The sequence below is a fragment of the Mus musculus genome, chromosome 3 (assembly GCF_000001635.26).
Source record: "Mus musculus strain C57BL/6J chromosome 3, GRCm38.p6 C57BL/6J".
Classification (NCBI taxonomy): Eukaryota; Metazoa; Chordata; class Mammalia; order Rodentia; family Muridae; genus Mus; species Mus musculus.
In genome coordinates this window covers 121,670,423-121,683,273 of record NC_000069.6, presented here as the reverse complement: position 1 = coordinate 121,683,273, position 12,851 = coordinate 121,670,423, and the positions used below count along the sequence as shown (strand labels likewise).

The window sequence follows — 12,851 nt, the reverse complement described above, 5'->3', positions numbered from 1 at the left end:
ACTTAGTGCTATTGGTTGAAAGGTGGGCACGTGACTAAGCTGGCCAATCACAGCAAATGGGCTCTAGAATGTTTGCTGAAGGTAAAGGAAGCTGGCTGGTGCTCTCTAGCAGGATCTGATCAGAAGCTTTGTGTTATGTGGGGAAAGCTGGTCTGAGCATGGAGCCAATGCAGAGGAAAATGCCCCGAAGAGAGAAGAAGCCAGCTCTGGCACATGACCTGGGCACACAACATCAGGCTCTCCTGGACTTTTTGGTTCACGGATCTCATAAATCTGACCATGCTTAAGCTAGTTTGAGTTGGGTTTCTGTCTCTTTATTTGGTTAAAAGCTCCCACTGTCAAAGGAAGTTGGGCTGAAGTCTATGATTCATCGTGGTGAACCTTACTGGCCATTTCTTAATTCTGGCTTCTGGGAACACAAAAATCCAATCCCAGAGCTTAAAAACAACAACAAAACTTTTCTGTAGAGGTAGAAAGTGAAAGAGCTAATAACTGTAGCGTCAGATTAAAGGCATCAATCAATGTGAGCTAAACCATACTCTTGTTTTCTTTCCCAGTCTCTCTTGGTGCAAAGGGCAGAGGGACCTTCAGAACCAGGAAGGGGAAGATGCTGCTCTGAGACACTGCTGGAGAGGAGACAGGATCTCTGCGTGAAGCGCATATTGGGCAACATTAAATATGATGCTAGGCATTTGGTGAGAGGTCAGAAGCAAAAACGGAGCCTTGGGGGATACACATGCAAGTGAAAGGGGGACATTTCAGGAACCGGGGCAGGGAGAGACAGCTGGAACTACATGTGCAACACACCCAGGGGATGGAGAGAAAGGTTTGGCAGACTGCTGTGGTGTTTAACCTATTTAGCCCAATGTTTGTCCGAGGAAAATATCTGACATAAAAATTGCTGAAATTGAGCATCTTTATATATGTTCATATTATTTTGAAATTTATCATTTATTTTTTTAAAGCTGCCTTTGGAGAGTCTGATCATAGTAAGTTTCACTTTGCAAACAATTTCAGGCTGTCTGAGATGGGAGAATTTTTCACATGTAATCCAACAGGCTAAGTTTGGAATCAAAACAACACAACATGTCATCTCAGAGTTTAAGACTCAAATATCACATCAGATTAGAGCCTTGTCAACCTTGTATATATATCTAGGGTCTTGAGATTATTTTGAGAAGTCTGCAGGCTGGGAAGTTCACCCGAGCAGATTCTACACTGATATGGAACGCCTGGTGGAAACTTCTATATAAGGATTTTTTTTCCTTCCTGGCATGGGTATCATGGGCCAACCTCTGTTTAATACAGGAGAGAAGAGACAGAAAGACACATTGCATTTCTACGTTAAATGCAAGTGTTCTGGATTATTGCAACAGACTGACCACCATCATTGCTTTTGTTGGAAGAGCAAGTGGGGATGCTACCAGTCTTTGTCAGCAAAGCTCTCCATAGTTCCTACCGTATTTCAAACAGTCTCTGAAGGATAAACCACTAGAGGACTGCTGCTGTGTGAACCTGAGATCTCCTAAATGCACCTTAAATGCTCCCGTGTGTGTTTCTGCCATGGGTAGGGGTGGAGTATGCTACTTTCATCCCTGACCGTCAAGTATAGACAACTGACACTCGCCACTATGACGATGGTAACCCAGACCATTGAACCCAGACTCTTTTACTGGACTACATACATGTGCAGTAGATCTGATACGTTACAGTTAAGGCTTTGGGGCTCTGTTCTACTGGGAAGTGCAAATTCAGAAGCACAGAAGTAGTGTGGAGCTACTCGGACACAAAGATGATCACTCCTTCTTGGGGGCACATGTGGCTTCTGAGGTCTTCTTTAATGGGTTGTAACTGTGGGTGAGAAGATCCGCTCTTATCCCCACACTTACCTTCATTCTGCCCCCTTTGATACAGTCTAGGGGGCTTGATTCTGTCTTGTTTGTTTTTGTTTCTGTTTTTCTGCCAATTAAAGAATTAGAAGGCAGGAAAAAATTCCCATTAATTTATTTATGAATTCACTATACATCCTGATCACAGCATCCCTCTCTTCCCAGTCCCTCCTCCCACACGGCCCCTACTCCTGTCCCCTCCACTCTGGGATGAGGGGCAGGAAGTACCTCTCTGGAAACCAACTCACCTTGCCACCTCAACTCACTGCAAGCCTAGGGGCATCCTTTCCCACTGAGGCCAGACAAGGCAGCCCAGCTAAGGGAGCAGTACCCACAGGCAGGCAACAGAGTCAGGAACAGAACCTATTCCAGTTGTTGGGAGACCAGCATGAAGACCAAGCCACACATCTGCTATACCTTGCATCTGCTGTACTTCTGCTAGACATTGTTTGCTCTTTGGATGTAGGGTCAGTCTCTGGGAGCCCCCAAGTGTCTCTGTTGGTCTTCCTGTAGAGTCCCTATCACCTCTGGACTCCTCAATCCTTCCCCCAACTATTCCACAAGATTTCCTAAGCTCCGTTTAATATTTGGCTTGGGGGTCTCTGCATCTGTTAGGTCAGCTGCTAGGTGGAGCCTCTCAGAGGACAGTTATACGAGGCTCTGAAGGCAGAAAAATTTTGAGCAGTCATAGCAGTAGAGAAATTTTCAAATGCTGCAGATAGCAGGAAGTTGGGTTTCTTAGGGTGAGGAGACACAAATACTGCAGATATACAGACCCTTGCAAAGCCGGGGGTGGGGGGAGAGGTGGGTGTGGGTGGGAAACAGACTCAGGATGCTGAAACGGCCAGTCTTTTCTTGAGGGCTGAGGTTCTTAAATTTCTGAAGAGTTTTCCTTTCCCACTTTAGAGTTGATTAGTTTGAAGAAAGATAGGATGGTAGATTGGCCCACAACTGTTGTGTAACACGTCCTGATCTGACCTCTAACTGTTGAGCCATTCCATCATCAGGTAGCCTGCTGGTGGAAGTAAACAGCCTACAAGACCTTTGCTTTAGACTGCCAAGCTTTTATCTCAGGTCAGGAGGGTGAAGACAAAGTTGGCCATCTTTAAAATTTGCTAACTTGCTGTGATCACCCCCCCCCCCGAAGTCTGTCTGCCTAGTAGTGAGTCTAACTCATAGTCTCTCACCTTAGCCCCAGGTTCCCACACTTGATAGCTCCTTCCACCCCAGCTCTGCTGCTAGCAATTGCATGAAAGCAGGTCAACTTTCATAACTGGGCTCGATATTTTTAAGGAAGACATTATAAGGAATTTTGAGACAGATGGCAGAATTTGGTTCCTTCTACAGGTATGTACAGGACTCCCTGGTATAGCTCTCTATCCCAAGCATAGCTGAAGTCTCCAATATATTTGCAGGGAAGCATTGCCCCTTCTCTTGATATGAAAAGCTCAAGGACTTCCAGCCAGCAGCTAACATTTCCATTTTCAGTGTTCATTCATCAGAAAGGCAAGGTAGGCTGCTGAGTCTGGATAGTGGCCTCCTGGTGGCCTGTGACTGCTTCCTTGAAAGCACCAGTTTATCTAAAATGCAATAATTTTTTCAGTGCTTGGGAAGATAAACATCTGGACTACCAAAAGACATGGAGAGGATTCTGGAAGGTGTCTAGAACCATGGGAAAAGTGGGGTGTGGTCATGAGAAGCAGGACAGTGATGGCATACTGGGGTGCAGCTCTAACCCTGCCATATCAGTTGCACCTGAGTCTTGTGACAAGTGACACAGCCTCTCTCAGCCCCTTGATGCTCAGCTGTAGAACAGGATAATCCGTCATTGACAAAGGGGATTGCTGAAAGCATGACGTGAAATCCAGGGAGATTTCTGCTCATTCTTGGCTTGTCAGAAGGACTCGATACATGGTAATTACTGTGATGGCATGATTGTTTTCCTACAGAAAGCAGAACAGACACTTGAAAAAGTAAGCCTTTCTGGGTGAGGTTGAAGCCGAAAACATAAAATATTACAAATTTATTAATACATCCCACCTTGATAAAGTTAGATAGCAGTTGCACGAGGAAACAGCCCAAAAATTTACACAGGGTGACACGTGCAAAAAAATAAATGGAATATATTCCAGAAGTAAAAATTCAAAGCATTTAAGATACTGGAATTCAGAGTGGGTCTCTTTGCCCACCAAGGAGGCCCGCAAGTCTGGACTCATCAGAGATCAAAAAGATGCTTGAAATTCCTCTGTCTACTCCCGAAGCCCCACTTGAGGGGCTTGCTGAGGGTCATAGAGTGCCAGCCATTCTGTGTTAAATCCTTTCAAAGAAACCTGGGCTTGCATCTGCTGAGAGCCAGCTAGAAGCAGCTCAGATCTTGCAGCTGTGTGCTTTGCAGTGAGAGAAATTAACCACAACTAAAACTAACTAACTAACTAACTAACTAACTAACTAATCCCAGGCTCCTGTTTCAGGTTCCAGAGCCCCTATGGGCTGTGTCTAGGGATTCTGCAGAGACCTATAAGTAGCTTCTTAGGGACACAGGAAAAGATGGGGCACACATGTCAGGTGATAGGTTCTGCACTCCAGTCTTTTTGTGTCCCTCTCAGATACAACTACACACAGGCTAATGATGCTTTTATATTAATAGCTAATAATATTACTAATATTAATGATTAATTAGTAATAATAGTCATTGTATAAACTGACGACCTAATTCCTCCATGGTGTGGTTAAGGAGAAGGTTTTTATTGTAGATTTGAGAGAAAGAACAGTCAGAGGACTCTGGAAGAGTCCAGAACAGAGAGAGAAGTTATCAGACTGAACATGGCCAGTAGTCAGAAGAAGAAGCGGAGTTGGGGGAGGGAGGAAGAGATGAAGACAGAGAGGACCAAGTGAGCACACAGCAGAAATAACACGGTGACGAGGAGAATGAGAAGCTGAGGGAGGGAAGCCTAGGAGCTGGAGACGTTAGAGTGGGGGACACACAGGAAGAGCTAGGGATGCTGAGATGCCAGCAGGAACTCTGCAATGCGGATAGGGAGGGAGCCTGGAGGCCACACGTATGTTAGTAGGCACCTCAGAGAGCATTTGCTCCTTTCTGACCGTGATAAGGATGTCTCCTTTGGTAGAGGGGAACTGGCTTTACAAGCTCCCGAGGAATGCTTTTATCTGACCACCAGCATGTGGGAAAATGGAGTTCCTTTCGGACCTGACCGTCTTTACCAGTCATTCAGTAGCCTCTATGTGATAGATGTCATGCGAGGTGCGAGGAGCTTTATTTTTTAAAAACCTGTTTGGTTATTTTAAATGGCAGTGCGTGTGGCTCTAACATCTCTCAGTTAATGGGCGTTGAAGTAAACATTGCTGAAGTAGACACCTGAATGCACATATCTTTGATATGTGACAGAATGTTCTAAAAGAATATTGGAATCAAAAGTTCCAGGTTCAAAGGCATACATACATACATACATATACACATACATATTTAACATATTCTTAGATAAGACTAATTTCCTGCTAAAAGAAAATGGGTGCCCGGAATTCAGCATATGAGACTTATTGTTTAACAACAATCCAATCTGTGATTTAAAAAAAAATCTAGTAAGCTTAATGTATGTTAATGTATATTACATTGAGCTCCTATATTAAGCCAGGCAGGTTTGATGTTTTCTTCTTCCCAGAAAAGTAGCTATTGTGTAGGCAACACACAAGGCTTGCGGTAGACAGAGCTGCCATTTGGTCTCTGACCTTCTTGAAGACAAGGGTTCTGTAGCCTCCATAACATCCTCTTAACTTCCTCCCAACCCTTTCCACTATACAACAGCCAGGCAGGGCATTCAAGGCAGGGCATCACTCAGCTCAGAAAGGGCCCCTTGCTTAACTGCTACGGCAATGATAGGTCTCGCCATCCAGGGCAGTAGGATAGCACACATCACTTACTTTTTGTGGCCACTGCACTTAGCTAAGGGCATGCAAAACTTAGTAGTCATATATATGTGCCAATATATTTCAATTGCCAGTAAAGAACAGACCCAGGGACAAAATTCCATTATTCTGTTTGTACCTCTAGAAACTAATCCAAAACAAACTGTACACTTATGGAAGCTTTCATTTAATTATATTTAGTTTGTTTCAACTATTATCTCTATGGGAACAATCCAGAAGGAACCACAGATATCCACATTGTGGTTAATTATTTTTGTTTTTAAATACAAATAAAAGCAGTTTAAGGAAGTATTATTTTACAGGGCACTTTCTGTAAAATTTGTACCAGTTTTCAAAACTACACCTTTTTTTGGGGGGGGGGAATTGTCCTATAGAGTGAAAACCATGTTCTGTTGTGTGGTATATTCTGTCATGTACATCAGCAAACTCTTGAGTAAGTTCCCTACTGTAGAAACATTGAAGATCAGTGGAAACTAGTCTTATAATTTAGTTTGTAGGTTACAATGGCTGCCAGGAGTTGACCACCTGAGCCTCTCGGTCTAGTTCTCCTCACCTGTGACCTTGTTTGGTACTTCTGCAAAGTTCAGGTAGAAGTCTGAAAAGCCAAGCAATGTGTTTGTCTTGCCCAAAGTCACAGTGATGGTAAAGGTCATAGCCACTTATCCACTGTGCTGACTCTGCCATCCAGACATCTAACCACTGTGAGCTATGGCTGGTAGGTGCCATTGAAGTCACTTCTATGTAAGCACAAGGCTGTCAGCTCCTGGTGAATTCCCAGTATCTTATGACCTTATACAGGTACCTTCTGACCTGGGCCATGCTCTGTTCATGGTCAAGGCTGGCCTCCTGTGACGCTCTTTGAACCTTCTCAACAGCTAGGATTAAATCAGGCCAAGAACCTGTCTTAGGACAGGGTGTGGCAGGCTCAGCTGGCTGATGAGAGAAAGAGCTAACTACCCTAAGTTGCCAAAGCCAAAACTAGCAAGTACCTAGTTTTTTCAAGCAACTTTACCTGTTGTACTGGAGAGTCAACTTTAAATTCAGGAGCTCACACATGTAGGTGCTTGCTTAAGAATTCCATGGGAATTCCTCTTGAGATGACATGCCTAGAGCTGAGCCTGACCTCAAATGCTAAAGTGGACCTCTGAGCTGTATTGGAGGCACTGGTTCTGGGATCAACACGAATGTATGTGTGAATATATCTAGTCTTTAATTTGTTCATGGATTTCCTTGTAAATTCTAATCTAGAGGTCCTTTTGGCAGCAGGCAGGGGGTTATCCACCAGAGAGAATTCCTCAAATATGGGTTTAAGCCAATAGAAAGTCTTTATTAGTCCACTGACAATAATACTCAGTGTTGGGGAATCTCAGTATAGCACTCTCAGTGAGCCTCTCTTAGGATGAGTTTTTAGGCACAAAAACCATGTTCTTGGTTAACATGCTTCAGCCAACAGGAATAGTTAGTTAAACAGATGCGGAACTACAGAAGCTAAAAAAACAGGTCTCATACATTTAGAGACTTTCCCAGAACTATGCTCACACTGATGAATTCAGTCTTTGTTGTCATTTTGGTAGGTAATGTTGTCTGTGTGCTGAGTGCTATGGCCTGGCTGGTACTTCCATTATGGAGTCAGTTGCATAAAGTTCTGGAACCCTGTTACACCATTCAGTTTTCTGGGCTCCATCTATAAAAGTTGGGGTTCTGAGGACTGGTACTGGGAGAAGAAAGAATAAAACCAGAGAGGAAACTCTGGTGGGGACCGGGTCCCTTCTGGGATCTATCATCAGCCACACTGGGAGTCATCAAAGGCACTTCCCAGTAAAAACACTAATTCCCTGGCAGAGGAACCTGGAAAAAAAAAAAAAAAAAAACAATCCGTCTCCCTTCCCTCCACCCCTCCTTCTACCTTCGAGTTTGCTTTGCCAAGAAAAAAGGGAAGGTACCTATGTGAGCTGGCCAGCCTGCTCAGCAGCCAAAGAATATGGGGGCTGACTCAGTCCCAATGGAAAACAGTCCCCAGGTCTGTTGTCCCCCTACGCTTCTCTGAGGGGGACAGCACACTGCTGGGAGGAGACTGCCTGGTGTGATTCATGCCACGGAAGTGGAAAGCCAGACAGACACATCTGGCTCACAGTGTCCTCCCATATCTTTACCTATGCTTACTAACCTAGGCAGCGCTGACACTGAAATCAACGTAGAAACTGGGCCTCCTTGGGCATCCAACCATCTGAGACCCATGGGTGACAAATAAGACCTGGGGGTGCCGTCAGCTTCTTTCTCTTTTTCTTCTTTATGCAATTAGGCTTTTTTTTTTTCCAGAAGGCTAAGACAAGACAGATTCCCGAACTGTATTCATCAGCTCAGATGCAACCAGAGTCCTCTTTGTTATGAACAATAAATGCCATGTAAGGATAATACCAAGAAATCCTAGAATGAGTGGGGCTTGTAGAAATGACATCTAAAGTAGCACCAAATATCTTAGTCACTGTTTCCAGCACACAGCAATTCTAAGTTCAGGACTGAGGGTAGTCCCAGCTCCCGGATTCTCTCACCTGTAATAATGTGATTACATCATTCTGAAGTTAAGAGCCCTTAGAGTGCTTTGCCAGCCTTGAACCTAAAGTTGATTCCTCTAATATTAGAGAAAATTCAACTTAGCAACACCAGTGTTCCTTGAGACAGAGTATAGCTCAAGCTGGCATCAAACTTGTGTAGCTGAGGATAATGCTGAAGTCCTGATGACCCTCCTGCTTCCGCCTCCCAGGTGCTGCAGTGACAATTATATCCCACCATGCCTGGTTCAAAGCTCTAACTACGGAGCGGCTAATGGAAGCAGCAGGTAGACAAAAGAGGGTCCCAACCACAGCCATTCTCTGAACATCACAGTTGAGTCCCCTGAGAGATCTCTGCTGAGCATTTATTGAGAACCTACTGTGTGCCACATAGGTTCTAGGCACCAAGCAAACAAGGACGAATAAAGCAGGTTGTCCACCCTTGGCCTTCTAGCATGAAACACATGAGGAGACGATCATTTACCCAAGCACGAGAATAAGAGGACACTGACCAATCAAGTTATTTGCCGCAGCCTGATTTTTCTCCTGGATTTAAACCTACTGCAATGAAGCAGTGACTCTTGCTTGGATGTTCCTCTTTCTGATTTTTCATACGACGTGGTGTCCGCACACGTGGGTTGAAGAGGAAAGGGTGACTACAAGGCATGTGAATGAGCAGATTCCCCTGTGGACCACCTCCATCATCTCACTGGGGACCTCGGGGAGCTGGAATGGAAAGTGTCTCACCTTGTCCACCCAACAGTGGCTGAGTGTCAGTCACTGGGAGAGGCGCTACTCCCTGATGAGCCTGGCCTGCCCCGGCTGTGGGCTCAGGCTGCGTAGAGCCTTCAAGAGAGGCTAAGACAGGAGGTGTATGGCAATGACCCTGAAAGGAAAGGGAGAGCAGACCCAGATTCATCAGCCTGCTGGCCTCCTAAGGGAGGAAGGTGATCAGGCAGGGCAGGCTAGTGTACCTTAGTATATTATATATCATGCCATATCATATATGATATATTATATATTACATATGTACAATATATAATACACAATATATTGTCATATATTATTATACATTAAATATAATAGGTCATATTATATCATACACATATAACATATCATACACAAACAATGTATTATATCATACACATATACATATATGATATACTATATCATACACAAACAATATATTACATCTTAATGTAATATATACTATATATTACAATATATTATACACACATACTATATAATATTCAAAATAAAATATGATATTGCTGTAACATGTTATATATTGTATTTATTATTTTATTTACTTATGTGTGTGCATATACAATACCAGAGCATATAGCTTCTGGTATTGTTCCTCAGTTCTTGTCCGCTTTGTTTTTTGAGAGAAGGTCTCATCCCTGGACATACCACCCAGAACGGGACTAACTCATCTAATCTCAGAAGTTAAGCAGGGTTGGTCCTGGTTAGTATTTGAATGGGTGACAGGGTCTTTCTCTCATTGGCCTGTGGTTTTCCCATTAGGCTCAGTGGCCAATGAGCTCCACTCACCTCTGCCTCCCCAGCTCTGGGATCTCAGGCACACAACACTGCACCTGACTTTTAAAACGTGGGTTTCAGGGATGAGGCTTCGACCCTCCTTTGTGGCAGGTGCTTTTCCTGCAGGAGCTGTGACTTCAGTCTGAGGTAACGCTTCTTACAGCCCTTTCTTGTGAAAAGATCCCTTTTGTAGCTGTAAATGTTTTGGGAGATAAATTACAATTACCTTGCACATCTGCGATGGCATTTCGTGCCCCGTAGACAGTCTCAGGTCAAGCCGTGAGCCTCTGCATCACGACTCTTGTGCTAGCATTGTCAAAGGTTTATGGGGTTAGGTGCTGGCTAAGGAGCTTCTTGGATCTGCTTTTCAACCCCACATCTGTGTTCTCAGGGACCAGGAAGGGGTCTGGGGACCTTCTAGAGCCCTCATGACACACACTGAGTCTCAGGGGAGATTTCCATGGCATGTCTATCAGGCAACTGGAAGTGTTGGTGACCTAGAAAAGGCCTGACTTTTGGAGGCCTAGGTTGGTTATGATGAACCTGCCTATCTTGGAACAACACAAGTCACCCAGACTCAGCCGGGCTGGCAAAGTCTAAATCAGATCCTGCATCAGGGTCTAAAGTTAATCTGTTCATGTTGGAAGTTAGTCTGCCTGGCCTCCAGGTGCCAAAGAGTTTGTGGTACTAATGAGCTGTTCATTAGCCTTGGAGAAAGCCCAAGCCCAGGCAGGAGGGCAGGGCAGGGAAAGGCAGGGCAGGGCAGGGCAGGGCAGGGCAGACTGCCTTTGCCGTGTGTGTGTGTGTGTGTGTGTGTGTGTGTGTGTGTGTGTGTGTCTGAATAGTTTTGTGCTTGGTCAGCCACCTCCTGTCTGTGGAGTTTGTGATGCCTTCACCACCTCCAGGTCTGTGAGCTGGAAAGGGGAGTAGAGTAGACTGGCATCGACCTACAAAACCGACTCCCGTGTTCTGATGGTGGTAAGGGGAACTTGTGGCTTCTGCTCCTTCAGCCTCCCACTAAGAGCAACTGGAAGGCCCCAGGGGGTCTTTTCAATTCCCTTGGCTCTCAAGTACCCACATGAAAGTGAAACACCAGAGAGTGCAAGGAAGGTGGCTCTCTTCCTTAACAGAGGAGCTCAGTCTGCAGTTGAGCTCTAGTTTTCTGAGCTGGAGGTAGAGCCCAGGGCTCTTTCTGCACTGAGTCTCCATGGATTCAGAGATGCTGTGAGGTTCTGCTCAGTCCTGCTTGTCAGTCCTTCTTGTTTATCTCTAGGCAAACACAGGCCCTGGATTTGAGCAGCAGCTGGCCAGAGAAAAGTGGCCTTGCCCAGACGATCTTGCCTAAAAAACAAGCAATCGGGCTTGAGCTTGGAGCCAATCTCTGACTACAGGACGATGAGTACCTATGCTATTTCTGTGTATTTTTCCTCTCCTTCAGGCGAGTGGGATTCTTTGATGAACTGTGCTGTGCTGTCCAACACATGCTCCTTTTAAGGGCTACAGAACCTTCTGGAAGGGAGCTTAGTCCAGAGAGCACTAGACATTGAACCAGGCCAGGAGAGAAGCACATGTTGGATCTATCTCCGGTCAAGCCACCCATTGCTGAGGCTTAGCCCAGAAGAGAAAAGGTTACCAGCAATTATTATATTTACACACACACACACACACACACACACACACACACACACACACACACATTCAATATATATATGAATATAATATTTGTCCAGCTTTATCCCAAAGCTCATTGAGTGACACTTGGACACTTTTCTACTTCTTGGCTACCTTCACACATGGCATCCTTGGTTCTTGCCTCAAGGAGTTGCTACAAAGCCAAGGCTAGAGGAATCAATGTTTGGGAACCTCTCAGGACAATGTGAGAGCTAGTCAAGTGCATGATATCCTGTGTTAGTTATCTTCTCACCGTTGTGACAGCATACTCGACAAGAGTTCCCACTGGCTCCAGTTTGAAGTCCATCAAGGTTGGGAAGCCATGGTAGCCCAAGTGTGAGGCAGCTGGTGACACCATGTCTGCAGTCAGGGATCAGAAAGAAGAGAGAATGCTGCTGTTCACCTTGCCTTAGCTTTTTTACTGTTTGGTCCCTCAACCGTTGGAATGGTGCCACCTACCTTCTGGGTGGGTCTTCCCACCTCTGTTAACTGAATCTGAAAACTCCCACCACAGATATGCCCAAAAGTATGTCTCTTAGGTAATTCAAGATCGTGCCAAGTTGACAATTAGCAGTAAGCACCATATACCCCGTGTTGGTGAGACTCAGGGCATGTGGGACCTTTAGACAGTGATGGGTTGGAAGCAGCATGCACAGGCATTCTGTAGAGGATGCAGGGGAAAGTGTTCTGGGGCATGGCAAAGGAACTTGGTGCTATGATTCCAAGATCTTCCAAAGGCAGGGAGTCCTCTGGGGGACATAGAGATGCCCCGTGCTGGGAGATACACTCTGGGGGCAGGGGAAGTATTAATCAGATCCAAGTGTGTCAACCTCTGGCTCAGTGGGGTTGAGGAGTTGTATTCTCAGAAGGCCCCCTTTCCCTGTACAACTCCTACCAGATTGAGAATCGGTTTCCTAGCAACCAGGAGGTCAGAAAGAGATGAGGGCTCGGCCTACAGCTCAGAACTTTGGCTTCTTCCTCTTCTGTTTTATTCCATTTATTGTCTGAGTTCATTTGTGCTGTGATAAGAAAATAGACAGACTGGCTTATAAGTAGACATTTCTTTTTCATATTTCTGGGGCCAAGAAGGCCAAAATCAAATCACCAGCAGAATCTACATCTGGGTCGGGTCAGGTCATAGATGATGCCTTTGAAAGTCGGTTGCTTAGCAACTTTCACTTCACCAGTAACCTTACTTCCCTTCTACCATTCAACCTGCCATATTCACAGGCTCTGGAGTTAGGACATAGGC

The 12,851-nt window shown here is 45.1% G+C and overlaps 1 protein-coding gene across 1 annotated transcript; it reads right to left on the bottom strand.

Moving 5' to 3' along the window:
* Positions 1-291: 291 nt before the first annotated feature.
* On the bottom strand, positions 292-12,511 carry 4930432M17Rik (RIKEN cDNA 4930432M17 gene). The gene is made up of 6 exons (NM_001033814.2): positions 12,059-12,511; positions 11,853-11,959; positions 9,134-9,272; positions 3,645-3,832; positions 1,890-1,959; positions 292-461 (listed from the first exon to the last, which is right to left on the bottom strand). The coding sequence occupies exons 2-6, from the start codon at positions 11,955-11,957 to the stop codon at positions 439-441; spliced, it is 525 nt and encodes a 174-aa protein (NP_001028986.1). The 5' UTR covers positions 11,958-11,959; positions 12,059-12,511; the 3' UTR covers positions 292-438.
* Between the last annotated feature and the right edge of the window lie 340 nt (positions 12,512-12,851).

What these genes read in the sequence shown, in the direction of transcription:
- 4930432M17Rik (NM_001033814.2), bottom strand. Translation starts at nt 11,957, where the DNA reads ATGGTGTCACCAGCTGCCTCACACTTGGGCTACCATGGCTTCCCAACC. An exon ending in GCCACTGTTGGGTGGACAAG is followed by an intron (nt 3,833 to 9,133) that starts GTGAGACACTTT and finishes TGCTTTCTGTAG; the next exon opens with GAAAACAATCATGCCATCAC. An exon ending in TCACTTGTCACAAGACTCAG is followed by an intron (nt 1,960 to 3,644) that starts GTGCAACTGATA and finishes TTTAATTGGCAG; the next exon opens with AAAAACAGAAACAAAAACAA.